We start from the raw sequence: 20,062 nt of genomic DNA on the forward strand, positions 1-20,062 counted from the left end.
TCTCTCTGACTATTGGTGCCCTTAATGTTGTCTGTTGCTATTCACAGTCTTTTTTATTTTATTTTATTTTCAGTCATGTGATGCAATGATCTAAGTTCAGTACAGAAGAGTCTGTTGGGCTGCCAAAGCCAAAAGACAACCTACAGCAATTCTGAGTCGTGGAAGAGACATAGCAACCTTTGGGATTATTGCTTAGCAACTGCAAACACACAGAGGAGTAAAACTCACAGCCCGGCTCCACAGCAGGTCTGAGAAATCCCTAATTCACTTTAAGATTTTTAATGGTTGAGAACAGATGGGCATATATTAAATTTCTGCTCATTTGCAAAGCCACTTTGAAAGCAGGAGGAATAACATCTAGTTTGATACCTGCTCCAAAGGTAAGAAAAACAGTTCTTCAAAGCTTCAGACAGCAAAAGAGAAAGTCTTTTTAAATTTTAATTGTATTGAGAAGAAGATCAAGTATGAAAAGGGTATCAGGCTCTTTGTGATTGGCAAGATAAACACGCACTATGAAGCAGGTTAGGGAAAGGCAAAACTATTTCAGAGTGATAGAGCGTCAAAGAGATTGGACTCTGCTTTTGAAAAGACTTTTGTAACTCAAACATCTCCAAAATACTTACTTAGACAAACTTTAGTCTTTCCTGGCCCTATCCCACCCATCAAAATCCCCTAACAGAATAACAATGAAACCATAAAAATCTTATTTATGAGCAGATTTGGGTTATGTACAGAAAATGGAGAGATAATCTTTTTGTACCTGCAGGGATTCCAGCAAGAATATTTGTCTCACAGAAAGGAGCCAGGAAAGTGGCACCCTACTAAATAATGAAAAGCTTATCTTGCCTTCAGCTTGAACAAAGGCTTGCAGGAAACTTTATATCACATTTCAAATTTCCTGGGTGTTTCTAAAGCTTGTCTCTGTGCACCATGCTTACTATTACTTGGACAATCAAGCTTCCCCTTGGGAATGTCATAGGCCATGAGAGCTATATATATTATGGGCCAAATTCTCAACTAACGTAAATCAGCACTGGAGTTTATGAGCCAATGGTGTCTTACACAAACTGGAGGTGTGTCCCTGTAATCCTCAACAAATTCCAAGTTTCAGGTCCTGATTCTAGCACTCCTTTGTTGTTTAACAGTTATGTGCTGTTTGTATGTTTTTCCATACCCTCTTAGTCTTCTCTGTCTGTCCTGCATGAAAGCAGTGGGCATAGTTCTCTATGCTCTGCTTCCATTCTTGGAGTTATGTGAATGCCATGGAATTGAGATAGAACAGTCACACTTAGCTGTGTTGTGTTTTGTTTTGTTCAGAGGCATAGAGATACTTCATAAACATTTACTAATCCTTGAAATCATCCAAACAAATGGTTGAGAGCTGTGTAGAAAATATATTCATCAACATTCAGAATCAGTCACCTCATAAAGCAGAGTGCAGTTGCCACTTTAACATTGCACAGAAACTGCAGAGCAGTTTCATAAAGGATGTTAAAAAATAACAGAAGTATTTGAAACTGCAAGAACAGTTTATTTTGGCACAACAAAACCAGCTGATTTGGAATGTGACCAGAACATTTGGTTAGCACCCTGCTTTGAACCAGAAAAAGTCTGGTTTTACAGATAATTGAAAGAAACTCACCTAAGCAAGGAACAATTTGACAGGGTTGACAGGTTTCCCTTTCTACCATTATAAATCTGGACTCCTTACAGCTCATGTCCTTCAGTGGCAAAACCAGCTACCAGCTTAAAACCCTCTGGGTGGGTCAGGCAGGCAGCTTGATCCATAAATCCATCTCACTCCCCAGCAGGTAATTATCTTTGAAAACAAATTATCAGGAGATGCCAACAAGCCCATGGAGAAAACAGACATAGAAATTTAGTGCTGTGAAGCCTCCTACCTATCCAGGCAGTATTTGGATTCAAACAATGGTTATGAACCAGAAGGTCAACATATTAGTAATTACATTTGTGTGCCAGGAGGGCTGTAGATCACATTTATGCATTTCCTGGAGGGCTGAACTCTCTTCAGAACAGCTACAAATGCTTAAACATGAAGAGCAAAACATATCAAAAGCAATGGTATTGCTATGGATACAAAGGCCTTAGTGAAAAGCACTTTTAAATAAGAGCTTGAAAAGGATAGTATGGCAGCAAGTTCAGAGTGGTTTCATCTTTAATTTGGAAAGGCGTTAGGCTCTCTCTACTAATACAGCATTCCCTTGTTGTTGTTTAACACTGGACTGGGTTTTTTGCAGCATGCTCGTGATTTTTCACGCTTTGAATCAAGTAGTTAGGCAACATTCTGCTCCATTCTGTATGGGTAAGTCCCATTACAGACGCAGTTATGTGTGGAGACATATAGCAATGGTTTTCAAATTGTGCCATGTGAGCAACTCAGTTTCTTCCTGGTATTTCACAGAATTAACATACTGAGAAGAAAACACTGGAGTCTGGGAAATTGTAAAGGGAGATATCTGCAACTCTCCATAGGTCTGTCTTTTACAGAATAACCTACACGATTAAGTGCTTGTGAACAGCTTAATTACAGAGTTCATGGTATAGAGTTTCCCTTTCTGTATGAGGTCTGCTGACCCATGCACCTGTGTCCTCGTTACCTGAACAGAATGTCCAGAGGAAAAGATAGTTGCCAAAGTTGAAATCAAGTGGTCTGTGGGACAAGCTTCCTCACTGTTTCTCACAGCTACAGAAAAGATGAAGCAGAAGGTGGCGTGTAGAGAAATCTTCCTCCTAAGCATCCGGTATTTTCCATCACTTGCTTGCTTTGTCTCTTATCCACTGGATTTCCTGGAGGCATGGAATGGGACCTAAATAGAAATAATGATACTAGGGGTGAGAAGAATCCACTGGTTTGAACTGGGAGACAAGACTTCTGAGCACTGTTCACCACTGGGTTTCTGAGTCTCTAAGTGACCTGGAATTAATCGTTTCTGTGTCTCAGTTTCTTCTCCCGTAAGAAAGGAACACACTTATTTAGTTGCTCTGTCTCCAAGGGCTATTGTGATACATAATTAATCTTTATAAATCATTTACTGATCTTTGAAATAAAGGGGCTGTATTTATTTAAGAGTACAAAGCAGCAGTAACAATAAAAAAGGAACATAGAAAAAGAATATTAGTTAATTCCTAACAATAGACTTTCTTCCTGTGTCATCTGCTAGGACACTGCTGCATCTTTTGGCATTATATAACAAGTTGCTTTTGTTCTGTGTCACAGTGATGGAAATATGGCTGCTCAGCCCAAAGAAGCAGCCCAAACTGCAGGTCTAAAACAACCCAAACTTGGAGGTGAGAATATGGCTGTCACAGAAATGAAGAGAAATCAGGGGAATGATGAGCTGCCACGTCTTAGCAATTATGCTCCGTGGAAAGAGCGTTTTTATGAAAGGGTACATCAGAGGTGTCTGAGACTGCAGGAGACAAAGGTGAAGATGATTCGCTCACAAAAGGCAAAAGGAGAAAAGGTAGAGAAGAGAGAACCCTGTGACTGGCTGTTCAAAGAGTGGCTCAGTGAAGAGAGAGAGACACTAGATACTCGCATCTATTTGCTTGACAAACTCCTACCTACATTAATCCCAGGAGTGGAAAAACTGTTAATGGAAGTGGAAAGAAAGAATGTGCTCACACCAGACAAAAAACCAACCAAATTTAACCCCATTATTTTTCTTGGAGAATATCTGATGAGACATAACCCTCGGTACAGTATTTCTACAAAACCAGGCCCGTACCTGAGAGGAATGAAGATGGTCACGGAGGAGCTAAAAACTGAGATGCCTGGTACAACATCACAGAGGTGAGAGAGTTGAAAGTGTTGCTGGTCGCAAGACCAGAGCTTGGTGTCTTGGTCTCTGTTTCACAAAAGGAATGGTGTGACTGCAGCCCAGCTGTCAGAGTGTCGAACAAAATTAACCTTACGGAGTGTAGTGCCAGAGATGGTAGTTGTCTCTCATAAAAAACTTGAGAAGCAGGACAAATGCCAGAACATGTCACACAAAATGAAACACTAGTTATTCCTGTTTAAGGCAATATTCTGCCCTTCACAAGTATATAATTCCTAATTACCTATGTGGAATGCAAACTGCTTTCAAACCAGTCTAGGTTGGTGACAGCAGTTCTTTAGGACATGTGTTGGTATCAAAGGTCTGTGCACTCTTCAGATCATTTCTTCCATATTCTGCCAAACCTAATAAAAAGACAACCTTTGTTTCCTCCTTCGGGATGATTTCTCTTGACCAAACCAACAACAATATTGTCCTGGCAGATTGTAGAAACTCCTCCTGGGATTTTTACTTTCAGATTCTTTTTACTCTTTAAAGTAGAAACTGTTTTGTATTTTATTATGTTGCTTATTTTTGGGGTGTATTCTAGGCTGCTTGCTTTAGTATAATATTTAATGAATATTGGAAGGGGGTTCCATGGCATGTTACATCATGCTAAGGTTAGAATGTGAGTGCATTAGGTGAAGAAAAATGCTTTCATTTTCATTGTTATGAAAAACATAGAAGTGAACGTTTGTGTTTATAGATGACCCAGAGGTGATCGTGAATGATGTCAAAATTACTTTGACTACTAGATCACTTTATTCTATATCTGTGTTTGTAGAATAATGACTTCTATTTGAATGGCTGTCTCTTCTATTTGCATAAATATTATGTGCAGCTTGAAAATTGGTTTCAGGGTTTCAGTGTCAGGAATTAGGGAAGTAAAATGTTGACATGTCTTATGCATAAACTCTAAATGAAGATAATTGAAGTTCCCAGTATTACAATGAATTAAAAAAATGTTAAATCTCTCCCTACTGCTCTGAGTTTCTCTCTCTCTACATTTGTAGTCCACATACTGTTACAGTTCATAGGAACATGCCTTTGTGAATACAACTAAAGCAGTGTGATAAGGGAATTTCATACCGTCACTTACCTTTTTCCCTACGGATAAAAATAATTATAACTGATCAGTGATCAGTGTGTAAGAGCTCAGCTTTTTGTTTTTTCTTCATAAGCAGACATACAGTAGTACAACTAGAGCTGGTAAAATATTTTCGATTTTATTTTTTAAATGCCAGTCCACTGAAACAAATGATCTGGGGAAACATCTTCTTTTTCAGTGACCTTTCACTCAAGCACAGACTGTTGTGGGGGGATGTTTAGGATGCCAGCCTTGCCACACCTTTGTTTTGGGGACTGTTTCACCATTCATACTGCTTCACAGAGGGACACCTGGATGCAGGAAGCTCAGAACCATATCTCATTTTTATTTTGCAAGAACAAGTTAATTAAAATACGTAAAATTTCCTGGAGTTTTGGGTTGTTTTTTTGGCTTGTTTTTGTTTGGTTGATTGGGGTTTTTTTACTAAAATTCTCTTAGCTTTCATTGTGAATCACAGCTTATTTCTGGAAAGGTCAGATTTTCCTAAAGTGTTGGTTACTAGTGACACGTTATCGTGGCCTTGGCTGTTAAGTCCATGTTTACATTTGGAGACAGGTTCTCAATTTGTAGCTATCAGAGCTGATGCAAAGGAAGTGACTATCAAGACTTGTAGAAATCAATCTCTCCGCAGACAGCACTGCCACGGGGGTTTATGTAGCCATAGCTGTAGCAGGTTTTGCATATCCGCTGGTAGTAGTGTCATGGGATTTGCATTCACAGCAGCTCAGGATTTACATATTTGTGATGGCTGTATTGTAGGATTTGCATAGGATTCTTAAACGACAGCAGCACAGAGGATTTTACTGACACCGTGTAGCACCGAGACTCCTGATGTGAGTCACTGGCTTTCTAAACAGGAAAAAGAATGTTGCAAGAGAAATGCCAGTCTGTGCTTAAAATCTCTCACATAAGCACCAGAAAGATGAGGAGTGAAATTCTGGCCCCAGTGGAGCTCCCGGCAGCCTTGACATTACCTTCAGGAAAGGCAGGATTTCACCACAGGTTCTTATCTGAAGCTTAGCAGTCCTCAGTGAGCTCGCTCAGGCTTCCTCCAGTCTCTCCTTACCTGCCACCTGACTGGGATTCAAGGCATGCGGGAGAACAGATGGGAGAATTTCCTTATCCAAATGGATTGATACCTGAAACAGACTTTATTTGTCCAGGGATGGTATCCTTCAGTCTGAGTCACCCATCCTTGTGTGGGAGTTAGGCGGCTGTCTTCCTGAAGGAACATGTTTCATTCTGCAGGGAGAAGTCACCCTCGCTGCCATCTCATCTTTTCTGGAAATGTCTAATACTGAAATGAGCTCACTTTGAAATGGGTGCCCAGCACTGTTCCAGCCTGTTTTGCCCTTATTGTCCAGCAGGGAAACATTTTGTCCCACACCAGGGACACCAAGCAGAGGATGCAGCTGCCTGGTGTTTTAGGACCGTAGAAATAAATGCAAAACTGCAGCACAGTGCAGGTGCAGCGTGCAATGTAACTTGTGCAGAGCACTGCCCAAATTAATCACCAGAGCACCTTGGCAACTCCTAGCATGGCCTTAGCTCTCCTTTCAGCTTGCCCGCTCCCGAGGAGGAGCTGCAGCTAGAAATGGTCTGGTTTTCTCTTTCTGTTTGTAGCATATATTAGAGAAAAATCTGTTAGTCCATTTAACTGGGCACCTGCTACGTACCTCTGCTTTGCCGTGTCTGTGAAGGAGTCAGAAGATGACAGGAAATTATTTTACCCTTCCCCTGCTATCAAAGTGCTGGAGGCTGAACTGCCTCAGCAGGCCCTTGTGCAATGCCCACGACTGATTAAGGAACCCAGTTATTCATGAAGAAACCTCTGTGATAAGTGGCCATGAAGAACAAATACCTAGTGATAAAACTGACTGTGATCAAAGTGTGTTGCTGTAACATGTTAAATGGGCCTTTCTACTCATTAAAGAGAATACTGGTTTATAATTTCTAGGATGACCCCATAGCAACAGAAGAGAGCAGGGACAGGATCAGCCCATCTTCACAGTATGTTAAACAAGGGGAAGAAGGGAGCAGAAATCATTAGTTAAAATACAGTTTCTGGACTAGTGTGTTCTCAGGTGCTGAAGAGAAGCAATTCCCCTTACTCTGACTAGCTACAAGAGGGTGTAAGTGAGAGCCGCAGAGGTGCGCAGGGCAGATGTCTCAATGCAGAGAGATTCTAGCAGCGTCAATAAGCAGGGACTGTTCTCCCCATATGAACTGATCCTTTGGCTTTAAGCATTTTGAACTTCCTAAAGGCTTTTTTTTCCATTTCATAAATGTACAAAGTCAAACCCAAAGCAGGTGAGTTCTATGGGATCAATCTTACTCAGTTCTTTTGTTGTGTGAAATGGAATATTGGAAAAACATGGCTGGGTAATTAGAGAAGCAAAGAAAACAGAAGGACGAAGAAAGGGAGGTACTTTTAGTCCAAGCTTGCAAACTCTGTGTTCAAAATGGTGGAGAGGTTGGTGTATTATCCCTGTCCTAAGGCAGTAAGGACTTTATTGTGTGAGACTGCTTAAAAAATTTCATTGAACATTCTTCTGTGCCACTGAAGTGCTTATGTGAAATGGCACTTAGGCTTTGATACAAATGCATACTGATACAATTTTGTTGGTAAATCAAGTGTAGCAAAATTAGACACCTCCCTTCTTGCTAAAATTGGAAGGAAATTGAAGGATGACAACACAATAAATTATGAATGCCATTATAAATGTGAAGGTAAAATTTATCACTGTTGAAACTACACAAATGAGGATAGCTGTACAGATTATTTTCTCCTGAATGTCTACCATGTACTCTACAAGAGGCTCTCTCCACATGCACATATCTGACACTCAGAGGTTATTTCTTCAGGTTCATAGTTACACTAGATTTCAGGAGGTGATAAATGTCAGAATATAAATAGTCTCACTTCCTTGGAGCTGCTCTCTGAAAACAGATTACTAATATCTAGTCCAATAGTCACGCTAGTAATTTTGTGCCTCAAACATCAAGTATTTGTTTGGAAAAAAATCTGCTTATACTAGAGGGACAAGAATTTCAGTAAGAATTTATTTCCTTTCCTTTTGTTCTTCAGGGTAGGCTTAATCTATCTTAAATATGTTTATGATGGTATCTTTCTAAAGCATATTTCCATGTCCTACAGGCTGGCCAGGATGAGGGCTGAGGCAAAGAACAAGCGTAAGGAAAGGGAGCAGGTGGACAATATGAAGTCTCAGCTGAAAGAGATGAGAAAGGAGGCGCTGGCGAGTCAGTTCAAACAGTGGACGGTGGATGTCAGTGGCAGAATACCAGTTGCACTGGTAACTAGGGAAGATCCTTGTTAACACACTGCTATGATTGTTCCAGACAGGAGGAAAAAGAAGATTGTGATAGTGCTGTCTGCCCCAGGATGGCAGCATGGAGCACAGGGATTGGTAATGGCCTTGACATCCCTTAGGGTCAGGGTGCAGGTCTTTGACTACCACTTAGCCTCACCAAGCCCTGATTCCCATGAGCGCATGGAGGGATTGCAATGCGTTCTCCACAGAGACCCGTGGGAAGCTAAATGCCCCATAAGGTACTCAGACACTCCTGAGGTTGTTGGATAAATACCTCATCACTGGACGTCCTTCTCTGCAGCTGGTTATCCCTTGGGATTCCTTTAAAAAGGTCTGGGGCAGCCACTCTTGCTCTTCTGTGACCTCCATTAAAACTTCTTTCTATCCCTGTGACTCATACAAATTGATATTGCAGTTCATAAAAGATGAGATCTGCGGTAATTGTAATACATCTCTGGGTACAAGCACCTGTCTTACAAGTCACACAAGGCCCCTAGAAAATTGTCCTGTGGTTACACACAGCACAACATAGACAAGGTCTACACTTAACAGGGCCCACCTGTGGGTGGTAAGAAGCATGGTTGGCCCATAGGACTGATTGTTCCAGGTGATTTATTTTAGTAATTGCCTACAATTGTCTGCATGAAACAGGCCTTTGACTATCACCTGATTTGTAGGTTCAGAGTGCCCTGAGGTCTTTCCCAGATGCCATTGCTTCTATTCCCACAGATGTGAGGAAAGGTAAGTTTTCAATGTGTCGTCTTTAGTTTTATTTCTGTGGTCTGAATTTTGATGCAAACTGTGAGCAAGCAGGAAACAGATTGGATAAATAGAGAAAGAATCTCTGAAGGTAGTTATACCAGCTAGGATATGAACCACAAACCTTCAGACAGATTGAAAGGAGACTGAACCACCATGTTGTTCATTAATATGATCTTGAAAAGTAAGGAAAGAAGTTTTAAAAATCTTTCAGAGAGATAGAAAGATCAGATGCAGGCCCTTTCCACTTACATCCTTCATTAACCAGACATTGCCTTGTGCTTATCACAATTTTTAAGAATCACTGTAACAACCTCCTTCATCTACCCTACCCCATGGTGTTCCTTGTTTCGTGGGAGGTCTTGGAAATCCCACGGACAGCTTGGCATACCGGGAGGTATGGTCGAAAGGTAGGATCAAAAAAATTAATGTCTGACTGTGTTGTTACCTTTTGTGGTTTGAGGGGAAATGCCAAATAGCCCATATTGCCTCACCATTCCTTCCCCAGGCCCAGGCATGCCAGTGACACATGCACAAGGGCCTCTGTACCAGAGCACTCAGCACAGAAGGGATTTCCATAATTCCCGTCCACTTGATGTAGCTTACACTTGACCTCCCCAAATAATGATAATTGAATAGATAGAGCCAGGAAGCGGCAACATACAGGCTGCTGCCAGCCCTTTGCATTGAGAGCCTGTAATGATCATCAATAATACAAATCTGCCTTTGCTGGAAGATGGGATGATAAGCAGGGAACTCCAGAGTGCATTTCTGCTTGCTGCTGGAGTCACCTCTGTCGAGAGCTTGCCCTTGCTCAGCCCTTTCTATATTACAGAATTGTTCCTCTGAGTAATCATCCTATACTGGGAGTACGTTGTGCGAATGCCAAACACAGCCCTTGTGCTCCTGCTGTGGTGGCTGTGATTCTCGGGCATGAACGGATACTGGGACACGAGACTGAGAAGGAAGTTTCTGTCCAGATGCTTGCTCTCCAGAGGCTGGAGGTGCTTTATGTCATATTTCACTAGCAGTGTGGCTCTGTTACTTTATTTATTTCATTTAATAGCATCCAATATATGTTAATGGAACATTAAGCTCTGTTTTAGAGTTTAATAAAGATAATGTACGGTTTAGGAATGTCAGCAACAGATAAATGCATTCAGTGGTGAATTTTCTCCTTACTCCTAATATATTCTAGAAGAAGGAACCGAAAAATAATCCCAGGAGAAATAGCATGTCTGTGTTCAAATACCTCATTCAGTGACATATCTTCTTAGTTCCATGATAGCAGCCCAGAAGCTGACCAAAAGATAGTTTTGAATATCATCATCAGTAAAAATATTCCCACAGAGCTTCTTAGAAAAATTACTGTGATTTGCAGATTCCGCTCTTGCAAAGCAGAATCCTTGTCCCCGGAATTTTAAGGCAGTTTTATCTGTTTGAAAAATCAAAAATCATTTTTCCCCTCACGTAATTAATTGTAAGTGCTGTTAAAAATCATTGTGATTTGCACCAACATATGTCATGAATAAATATGACCATACAGTTCTGAATAAATAAGTGCAGATTCTCAGCAAGAGAAATATGTAGGAATCAGATTTAGGTAGCCTCTATACAGTCAGATGGTTCAGCTACTCTGTAGGATAACCTCAAAGTTAAGGTAACATATAGTGTGCAAAAAAATGTGTACAATATGCAAAACCACAACTGTTTGCTTTCTAAACCAATATCCCTTCATTTTTTACTAGCAATCTGTGACAAGAAGCTGGAAATCGTAGACACATTGGAAAAAAAAATAAACACAGATGAATTCGCAGAGGTGAGAAATGAAATAAGAGCACCCGATTCAGAGTATGATGTTTATCACAAAGTAGTAGCATTTCCCTGGGGACAGCTAAGATGAGTAAGTAAAGGGCTTCACTTCTCCAACATCCCAGGTAACTGGTTGCATCAGGACATTCCATATCCTGTCTCCACATTCATCCTCTGCTGTCACAACGCTTCCATTCTGGCCAGCAAAGGGGGAGTATTTTGCTTTCGTCAGAGCTGCAGCCTGTGCTGCTCTCTGAGAAGTTACTCTCAAAGCAGTGGGTTTTAGGACATCCCCCTCAGTCCCTTTCTAGAATGCCAAAGCCCTGAATCACTTGGGAATTCAGATTTTGCACTGGCTGCTCAAGGGAGGTTCGGTGTCCCAATATAACCATTAGCCTGAGGTCATTAGTACTGTCCCCAGAGTACTGTTATTTCTGATTAAGTTCTATTAACCATAGAAAAACCTAACAAGTGATGAACTGGGATGAGAACCTCTACCGTTTTTGCCCTGAACCATAACCAAACTACAACGAGTGTCATAAATGTGTGAGAAGCATAACCAGGCTGAAAAAGATACAGTTTTAAAATCAAAAGCTGTCATCGAGAAACATCAGAAATATGTTTTTAACTCACCAAAGTTGATGTAGTTGGAAGTTTCACCCCATTACTCTACTCTTCATCAATTTGCAAACAACCAAATCAGTTCAAACTATATTTGCAGAAAAACTCTCCAGGCCAAGACTTTGTCAGCCGTTTCTACCTACGACAGAGCCAAATTTTATGGCTGGGTAATTAAACCTGTGAAAAGGGATGTTTAGAATAGAAATAATGACAGACCCTCAATTGTAGCAGTCCTAGTGGGTGCTGTTACAATAATTAAAAACACAGTATAAAGCAGCTGTGCAGAGATTAATTTCAAGCAACCATGTGTGATTTTTGTGCCTTCTTCACTCTCAGGAGACTCATATGTTCGATATTTTGCAGAGAGATGCATTTTTATGATAACTTGTTGAGGCTTTTTTAAGCATGAAATGAGGTATTTTTAAATTTAACCTCAGAATAACTGCATTTAATTAAGAAAACTATTGTGGATAATGGGAGCCCAGAGAATTGCTTTTGTCACTGAAATGAAGCATCAATCCATAACCCCTACGGTACACGTATAAGTACTGAATGAATTCATGCTCCATTAGCATTAGAAAAATGTTTTAAAATATATTTTGTGTACTCTGTATTTTAACTCAATTAAAGATATGACAACAGAGATCAGCAGTACAAAAGATGGACTGTCAAGCTGTCTGATGTACCAGCCAGTGCAATGTTGTTCTCAGAATATATTCTCTGATGCTTTTTCCAGGCCGGTTTTAATAGAATCAAATGATGAGGCTTTCATCACTTCCCTTGGGAAACTGTTCCATAATCACGGGCCTCGCTCTCGGGACAGGGCTGCTTCTAATCCTCAGATACAATTTACCTTTGTTCATCAGTTTGCATCATCCACCAAAACCAGAAAGAGATGATCTTTCTCCACACTGGTCTAGGCCCTTTCACATGTGGAAAGCATTGCTTTTTAATGGACTTTAAAATTAAATGGCGCTTTTATTTTTTTCCCTTCCTGGAGTTCAGTGCAGCTTTAGGTTACTTAAAGGTGGTTAGAAACTCGGCAGAGACCTCACACACTGTTGTTGTTGGGTCTGGGGGGGGCTTTTTCAGACATGCTAAACAGTGGCTGTTGTATTTTTACATCCTTCGTGACAAGCTCGTGGGGTCTTTTAATATAAAAGTGTTCAAATCCCAGAGACCAGTCCTTAATAGTTTATTTCACAGGCTTTGTACTGGAACATGCAGAACCCCCAGCAGTCTGAGACAAAACTACTGACACCAAGGGAAATACTCACATTGCCTTTGTAGGGTCGGAGTCAGGCTTTAAGGGTGAGATTATTCTCCCTGATTGCATGTGGTTTATTCGATTTCTATTGGCATCAGTAGGAACAAAAAGCAAAGATCCATTGTTATTAGTCATAATGTGTTCATAAACTCCAGTAAGGTCTCACACTGGATAGCAAGAAGGAGGTGTGGCAGCTCTCTTCTGATGGGTGTCAGAATCTCTTGGTTAATAATAAATAAATGTATGCTTATTATGTGTACACAGTGGAGTGCTCTACACACATCAGCTAAGAAAAGCTTATGACTCTACGATAGTTCCTCCTGCCCACATAGCCAAACATACACTTCTAAAAAATGTTCTGTGAAGCTGTTAGACAGCAGTATTAACACACAAGCCTTTGGATGTGTCATCAAGATGACATACAAAATAACAAGCCACTTGTCCAACCTGCCACCTCCCAACTGCTGTCATCTTTAAGGTTCATCTGTCACAGGGCTCCGGGTTGTAATAGCTCTGAAAAGCGAGTAGATACACGTAGCCCCAGATCTGCCACTTTCTCTCCAACCCACCTACATCCTCTCTTTTTATGCTGAAATGCAGAAAAAACCACACATTGCGTTAGGAGTTCTTCTTTCCCACCAGCCACCCCTCAGGCCATCAGCTGCTGCTTTTCTGCTCTTCCTCTCTTCTCCACTTGTCCCATATATTTGGAAATGATGCAATATAGACACGAATAATAACATATATTAATATTTCAGTTCGTTAATGCCTGTGCAGCATTTCAACAAGTCCAAGACGTTCTAGCACTTATGTCAGGTATCCCTACTCTAAAAGTGGAATAATGGGAAACATTCTGTGTTTTGCAAATTCCTCCTTTTAACTGTGTAGGCTCCCTGTTACTGTGGCTGGCTCCAGAAACCTGCTATAATAATTCAGCACAGGCTTTGGGATTGTGGTTTGTCCTGATGGCCATTATTATTTATGTCATGCACACCACATTTTTAGAACCATATTGCTTTTGCTCATAAAAACCACATGGCTATAAATCCAAAGTGTTAAAGTGTCTCCAAGGCTAGAACTTAAAATAAATCCTGAGTCAGTAGTATTCCCAGTGTCAGAGGACTTAGGTGACAGGAGGCTCATTTTCAAAAAGTTCTTTCCTTTTTTTATAGTATCCAGACTGGTTCTCTAAACACTGGAATTGTGGGCAATGGTCATTTTGTGGCATTAGAGAGTCGAGGGGCTGTCAGTTTTGCAAAAACTAATGGCTCAGAATCCCTCCTTGGGGGTAAAGTCAGGAATACTAAATGCTGCAGAAAACCATGGAGAGCCTACGTCCTCCCTGAGATAATCAATCTTAAGCAATGACATTTCATAGGAGGGATTCAGATCCAGCATCTCTGAACCACTGAACGTGTAAGTGACCTCTGGGCCAGGAAAGGAACTGTTCAAGGTGCACCTGTGCAGTGCCTAGCGCAGCACTGTCCCACGTTTGTTTGGAGAATATTGCTGCTTCTGAAAGACAAAACAAAGTAGGCAGTGTAGTGTCCATGCACCATGTGTTATGTGAACAGGTCAAACTACAAATTCCTATGTATTTCATTGCATGCCATAGATTTTTAGGAGTTCAAATAAAGGTGAAAATACTTGAAGAAAGCTAACCATTTACACTACTGCTTTCTCTCCATAGTATGTCCATTCCTACACTGAACATTTTTCACATGACATGTTCCAAGAAATCCTGAAGCATCTCCATCAGTGTGCTGGTGACTTCCAAGAAGCAGTAAAACATGATATGTGGAGGCAAATGTTTACTGATCTCTTCCTAGATTGTGATTATGGAAAGGTAGGCAAAGCAGCTCTCAACCTAATTTCAATATGATGATGCTTCCAGTTTGGTATTTCTCTGGGTCACTACCTTCTTTTTATTCTTCATGACTCTTTGTGCTTACTCAGCATTCTTTTAGAGGACAGCAGCTGTTGCATTGTCTTCAAATTCGTAGTTCTTAGACACAGAAATAGCCAATAGCCTATAAACTGATGGCTAATTAGAGACTGAATGACCTAAGGTGGTGACTTGGGGCTGAATTTTGATGATTCTAGAGAAGAAATTAACCACTGTCTTTAATACTTCTGGTCACTACCTGTTCCCACAGCACATTCAGAATGTTTGGGTGCTAATTTGTCTATTCAGCAAAGATAACCTGATATAGATTGACCTTAACAAACGTGCACATTACAATAGTAGCGTATATTGCATTAATTATATTGCGTTAATTTATTCATCTTTAGGGCTTCTATCAATAAATCTCATCGTTTAAATTTAAAATGCAAACTAATGTATCTTTACAACCTCTCTGAGAAAAGTACTGTGAACTTCAGCCACAGTTTATGGATGGGAAATTAAGTCAGTTACAGAGCTGGGAATGGAACTCAAAAGCCATAATTTGGTTTTCAGCAGCTCTAAACTCTGTCTATCATCCTCTGAGTACAATTGCATCACCATTTTAAAAAAAAAAAAGAAGTCAGATTTATTAGAAAACCAGCAAATAGTAGGTAGGATCTGAAGAATCAATGGCACAAGCTATTGCTAAAAACCCAGGCTTCATCCAAATAGTATGGTACTTGTTATGAGTAGCCTCAGTTAGCCAGTTGCTGGCTACTACACAGCAAACAGTTGCCATAATCTTCCAGTTTTCTCCCCTACATAAATTAAATATTCCACCCAGCACTCCTCTAGTGATGTTTACAGCATGCCTACCCAGAATGAACTGTGCTCTACAATGTCATGCTAATAATGTCATTACTTCTAAGAGAATGGAATTACAGAGCACGTTTCAACACCAATGGTGTGTTTCAGAGAACAGCAGGCAAGCTGCTGTTTCAGGGATGAGGAAAGAAATGTGTCTACTTCTCAGCTAGGAGACATTTCATTTTCCTGTTGCTCTGTCAAGAAGAGCTATGATAGATACTTCTGAGTAATATATAAAGCCGAGTCCTATCTTTGCCATGCGTTTTGAAAGGATCCCTTCTTTCCCTTGCATGTTTTAATGTGACTTTCTTCCTATTATTTCTGTGACAGTAATCACCATCTCCATGCTACTAATCCCAGTGGAATCTCAGAGGCAAAGAGCCAAAAATACTAGCACAACACAGCACGAGTGAGCAGCTAGCAGCACAGACACCATCACTGCCCAGAAAAAACTGATCAGAGCCCAGACATGGTTGCTGTTTCTAGCCTCTGAGGTAGCCTTGCTCTGCAAATTGAGTTACTAAACTGTGGCGTGGACCATGCAATTCTTTTAAACCTGACCTGGTTTCTTTTGTATAGTTCTAATAAGTCCTGCCCTACTGTACCCAGAGGGAAGATAAAAGATGCAAACTAACCCAAGGACTTCTACCACTTGAATGTGATCCATTACCTGTAGTACTCATTCTGCAAAGCACAGCAAAGCAGTTGTTTCAGTTCCTCATTTACATTTGTTTGGCAGCAGGCAGTTATTCCAGTCTGCATGGTGAATGTGGCTGGCTGCCTCAGTGAGTTGCAATTAGGGCCAGGGAGCTGAGAAAGCAGTGTTTAAATTACAGTCAAATGAGAAGGTGTCCACATGATCATTATTATGATTTCAAATGCATGCATCCAGAAGGATGGCAGCTCAGCAAGTGCAGCCTGGACTGTACAGTGAAGCAGAAACTTTCCAAGACAATACCAGAACACCGCTGAATCGCTGCACTAATGCCAGAAGAGGCAAGAGCTCTGTGAATTTTAAGCTTATTGTCTCTCTGTGCTCACGTGTAACAAGTATAGTTTCTTTTACACATTATAACAGAATCTGCATTAGTTTTCAGGGATGTTTTAAACCCGGGATCTTTAAATGTAACTGAATTTAGTCAGAGATTAGTTTTCAAACTACTGAAGTTCGAGACACTTCTGATTACCTTTCTTGCAGTACAGCAGCAACAAAGTCTGCTTTCTCATGACCTGTCATGAGTGTCTGTTCTCCCCATCTTGCTCACTAACAAGCATATTGTGGAGTTCAAGATACACACATCACATCTCCAGAAAAACAATCAAGCGGTTAAACACTGACCTATCACTGATTAAATGGCAAGTCTGGTTTAGTCTGTGTTGCTAAAGGAATTACAGATCATGGAACGTTGCCGAAAACAACTGAGAATCATCACCTGCCAATATCTAGGTGACAAGAAAATTAGGTCAACATGTTTCAACTCTCTATCCACTAAAGCTGGCACTCGTTAAAAGTGGAGACAAGTTTTGGGCGGTTGCACAAACACAGATGGTGTGCTGTTATTTATAGTGGATGCTGTACCTGTCCTGCCGCCAAGACTCCGTGCGAAGGGCTGATGGGCAGGAATCTTTCATCAGCGCCCCTGTCACACGTGAAGTACAAAGAAATATGACCTTTGTCAGTAAATTCAGGAAACTGGAAAGATAGTGTAACTGGGTGCAGGACCTTGGAACTGTTTTTCCCGCTGTAATACTTCTCTCTTCTATAGATAGCATTACCATGACGTGTTCCTCCCAAGGTAAGTTATAAGGAAAAGTGTCCTGAAATAACAGAGACCTCTGGTAGAATGGCAAATCTGTATAAACTGTAAATGTTAAACCAAGGTAGAAAATATACCCCTAACTCATATTTAGTCATTTCTGAAAAGGAATTTACTATGTCTAACAATATCTAAAAATAAACAAAAATAAATCACAAAACCCCACAAAAAAGCGCTTCTAGAATCTGTTATCCAAATCCTTCAAATATATTACTTTACCATTTAAAAAAATTATCTGAATTCTGAAGCAACATTTTTATTTTCTTTTTAATACTACTTCATTCATTCATTTGCCTTTTTAATAAAACCAAGCTTTGCATTAGTGCTGCCAGCTTCAAGCCAACCAGACTATTGTGACAAGTAACAACTGAGGAAATTTAAAGGGAAAATTAAGTGTGTCTAATGTAAATACTGAATGGAGAATCCAAATATTACACAGTGATCTGGGAACATCTTCAGAAACACGTTCTGTGTTTGTATATCTACTAAATGGATGCGGAATCCTATCTGATCTATTCAACTGAAAGACAGAGTATAAAGAAATGTTTGCATGGGAGCATGCAGGATATTTATATATTAATGTCAAGAAGATGAAGATACTGGGAATCGGGGCCTATATCTTGTAAGTTTAGGGACAGATTATGTGATGACATTTGTTGTTCCAAACCCACACATGGCTGAAATTCACCGTAATTTCCAGCATTTTTTTACCAGCAGGAATTAAGTAACAGGAGTGTGAAAACTGGACTGGACGATAGGTTACATTTCAGTTCTGATCCTTTCCTCAGGATTTGCAAAAGCTTTCAATTCCGTTTAGAGGAAAGATGTTGCAGTATCAGAAAATGTGATTTATTCACTTAATTTTCAGTACTAGCTTCCTTGGGAGGCACTTCACCAAGTGATGGGTATCTCTGTTGTTTTCAGATCCTCTGTTCCTAAACATTGATGCCATTAATTATGGTTTTAGAATATAAACAATGTGGTCATCTTGAGCTCATTTCCAGAAAAGGGCAGCAAACTTCTTCATTTATTTCTTCATCCTAAGGGCAAGAAAGGTTCACAAAGAATTAAAAGCTTGGTGAATCTTACATTTTGTGGTCTTTAAGAGCAAAATGTGGAAAGGGAATCAATAATTCAGTTGGAAAGCTACTTGCTGCAAATAATGAATTTAAGTAAATCTGTTCTCTAATTAACTACTGTGTTTCACTAAAGGGAGGGAGATTACAAAGGTGGCAGGACTTAAATAATGACAACAGGAGTTAATCATAAAATGGAAAACTTGCAATCATTTAGATTCATTTTACTTTTTAAACTCAAAATTTCCTGATTGAAATGACCCGTTTAATTGTCTTTTCCTGGTTTTATTGTCTGTATATACTCACCCTGAGCAACAAGGATGTAATAAACTCTGTATGTTCCTCTGTGCTGGAACTACGGATACCTCTCTCACCTCTGTGGTCAGATGTGTATGAATCTTTAAAGGAAGTTAGGGAGGTTGTCATAATAGCTCAGATTTTTGGACTAATTATTTTCCCAGGCAGTTGCCAATACATAATGCTTCAAAGGAAATGATGGGGCACAAAACCAAACTACAATGTGCAGTCACTAACATAATATAGCACAGGCCATAATAGGTGAAAATTCTTTCATAGTACTGTCAGGCATTCAATATCTGTCCTGAAAGTGTGAAATGTTGAAGCTTTGATCTTTGCATGAAGAACTCCCTTGGCAAAAGTGGTTACAATCATCCAACTGTAATTTGCCAAGAATAAGCAAGAGGACTTGCCTGCAAAGAGTATGAGGAGTTCCAGCTAAGGGCAGACAAGAAATTTTTGCTTCTATGAAATAAATTAACTTCTTTGAAATTTGTACTGATGTTCTGGTAATAGATAATTTTCAGTCACAGATAATTCTTAGCTAATGGTGCCTTTGTAGTGCTGAAAATGTTGATGTAAGTTCTAAGAATCACAGGAAAAAACCCCAATAATTGTAATCTTTTTATCTAGGTTGGTCTCTTAGACAGACAAAAAATACTTGCCCTACTGGTAGACTTCTATGACAGAAGCCCTGTCATTGCCAAGAGGGGATTCTGTAACCCAAGACAGTGTAAGTATAGGGGATGTTTCAATTGTGGTTTAAACACTAGGAGGCCACATGGTGTTATATCATTCATATATATTTTATAATTGTTACCAGAAATGGACAGAGCCTAAAAAAGGACCTAAATGAATGCTGTGACCTATACACTATAATTTGCAAACATGTTTTGCAAACTGTGATGCAATGTTCAGAAATACTTCAGCATCCAAAACTTTTCCTTCCTACAAAATTCTGAAGTACTTTTTGGAAGTAGGGTTAAAGAAAGACTACTTTTCCCCCAAAACATTGTTCTTTCTTACTGGTCAATATGATTAATTAAATTCGTGTTTACACTAAAAATTCCTGCAGGAACTTGGAAAGATAAAGAAAAAAACACAGAGAATCATCTACATGACAGTAAAATATTTTTAAGATATTGGACATTAATTAATTGCTAAGATCAAATGCAAGTCAAATTACAGCTTTCCTTCTTAGTATGAAGAATTATGAAACATTTATTTCAAAAGAAATATGGTGTAACACACAATAACAAATGCAGTTCTCTGCAGGCAAAGACATTATTCTGAAGTTTGGTGTTTCTGAGATGCATGTTTGCAGAAGGTTCCTTTTGATAGTTTATGTTTGCTTGGGAACACCTATTTTCTTTTAAAACTTT

The 20,062-nt window shown here is 39.9% G+C and overlaps 1 protein-coding gene across 1 annotated transcript in view; it reads left to right on the top strand.

Annotated features, from left to right (window-relative positions):
• The window catches only part of EFCAB5 (EF-hand calcium binding domain 5), a 42,671-nt gene that overhangs the window by 6,033 nt on the left and 16,576 nt on the right, over positions 1-20,062 (top strand). Inside the window, exons 3-9 of the mRNA XM_074845442.1 lie at positions 74-246; positions 3,239-3,814; positions 8,105-8,261; positions 8,957-9,020; positions 10,787-10,857; positions 14,429-14,584; positions 19,314-19,413. Coding sequence (XP_074701543.1) covers positions 3,249-3,814; positions 8,105-8,261; positions 8,957-9,020; positions 10,787-10,857; positions 14,429-14,584; positions 19,314-19,413 — 1,114 coding nt within the window. The 5' untranslated portion in view covers positions 74-246; positions 3,239-3,248. The remainder of the gene's footprint in view (positions 1-73; positions 247-3,238; positions 3,815-8,104; positions 8,262-8,956; positions 9,021-10,786; positions 10,858-14,428; positions 14,585-19,313; positions 19,414-20,062) is intronic.

This window comes from Strix aluco, chromosome 19 (genome assembly GCF_031877795.1).
Source record: "Strix aluco isolate bStrAlu1 chromosome 19, bStrAlu1.hap1, whole genome shotgun sequence".
NCBI lineage: Eukaryota > Metazoa > Chordata > Aves > Strigiformes > Strigidae > Strix > Strix aluco.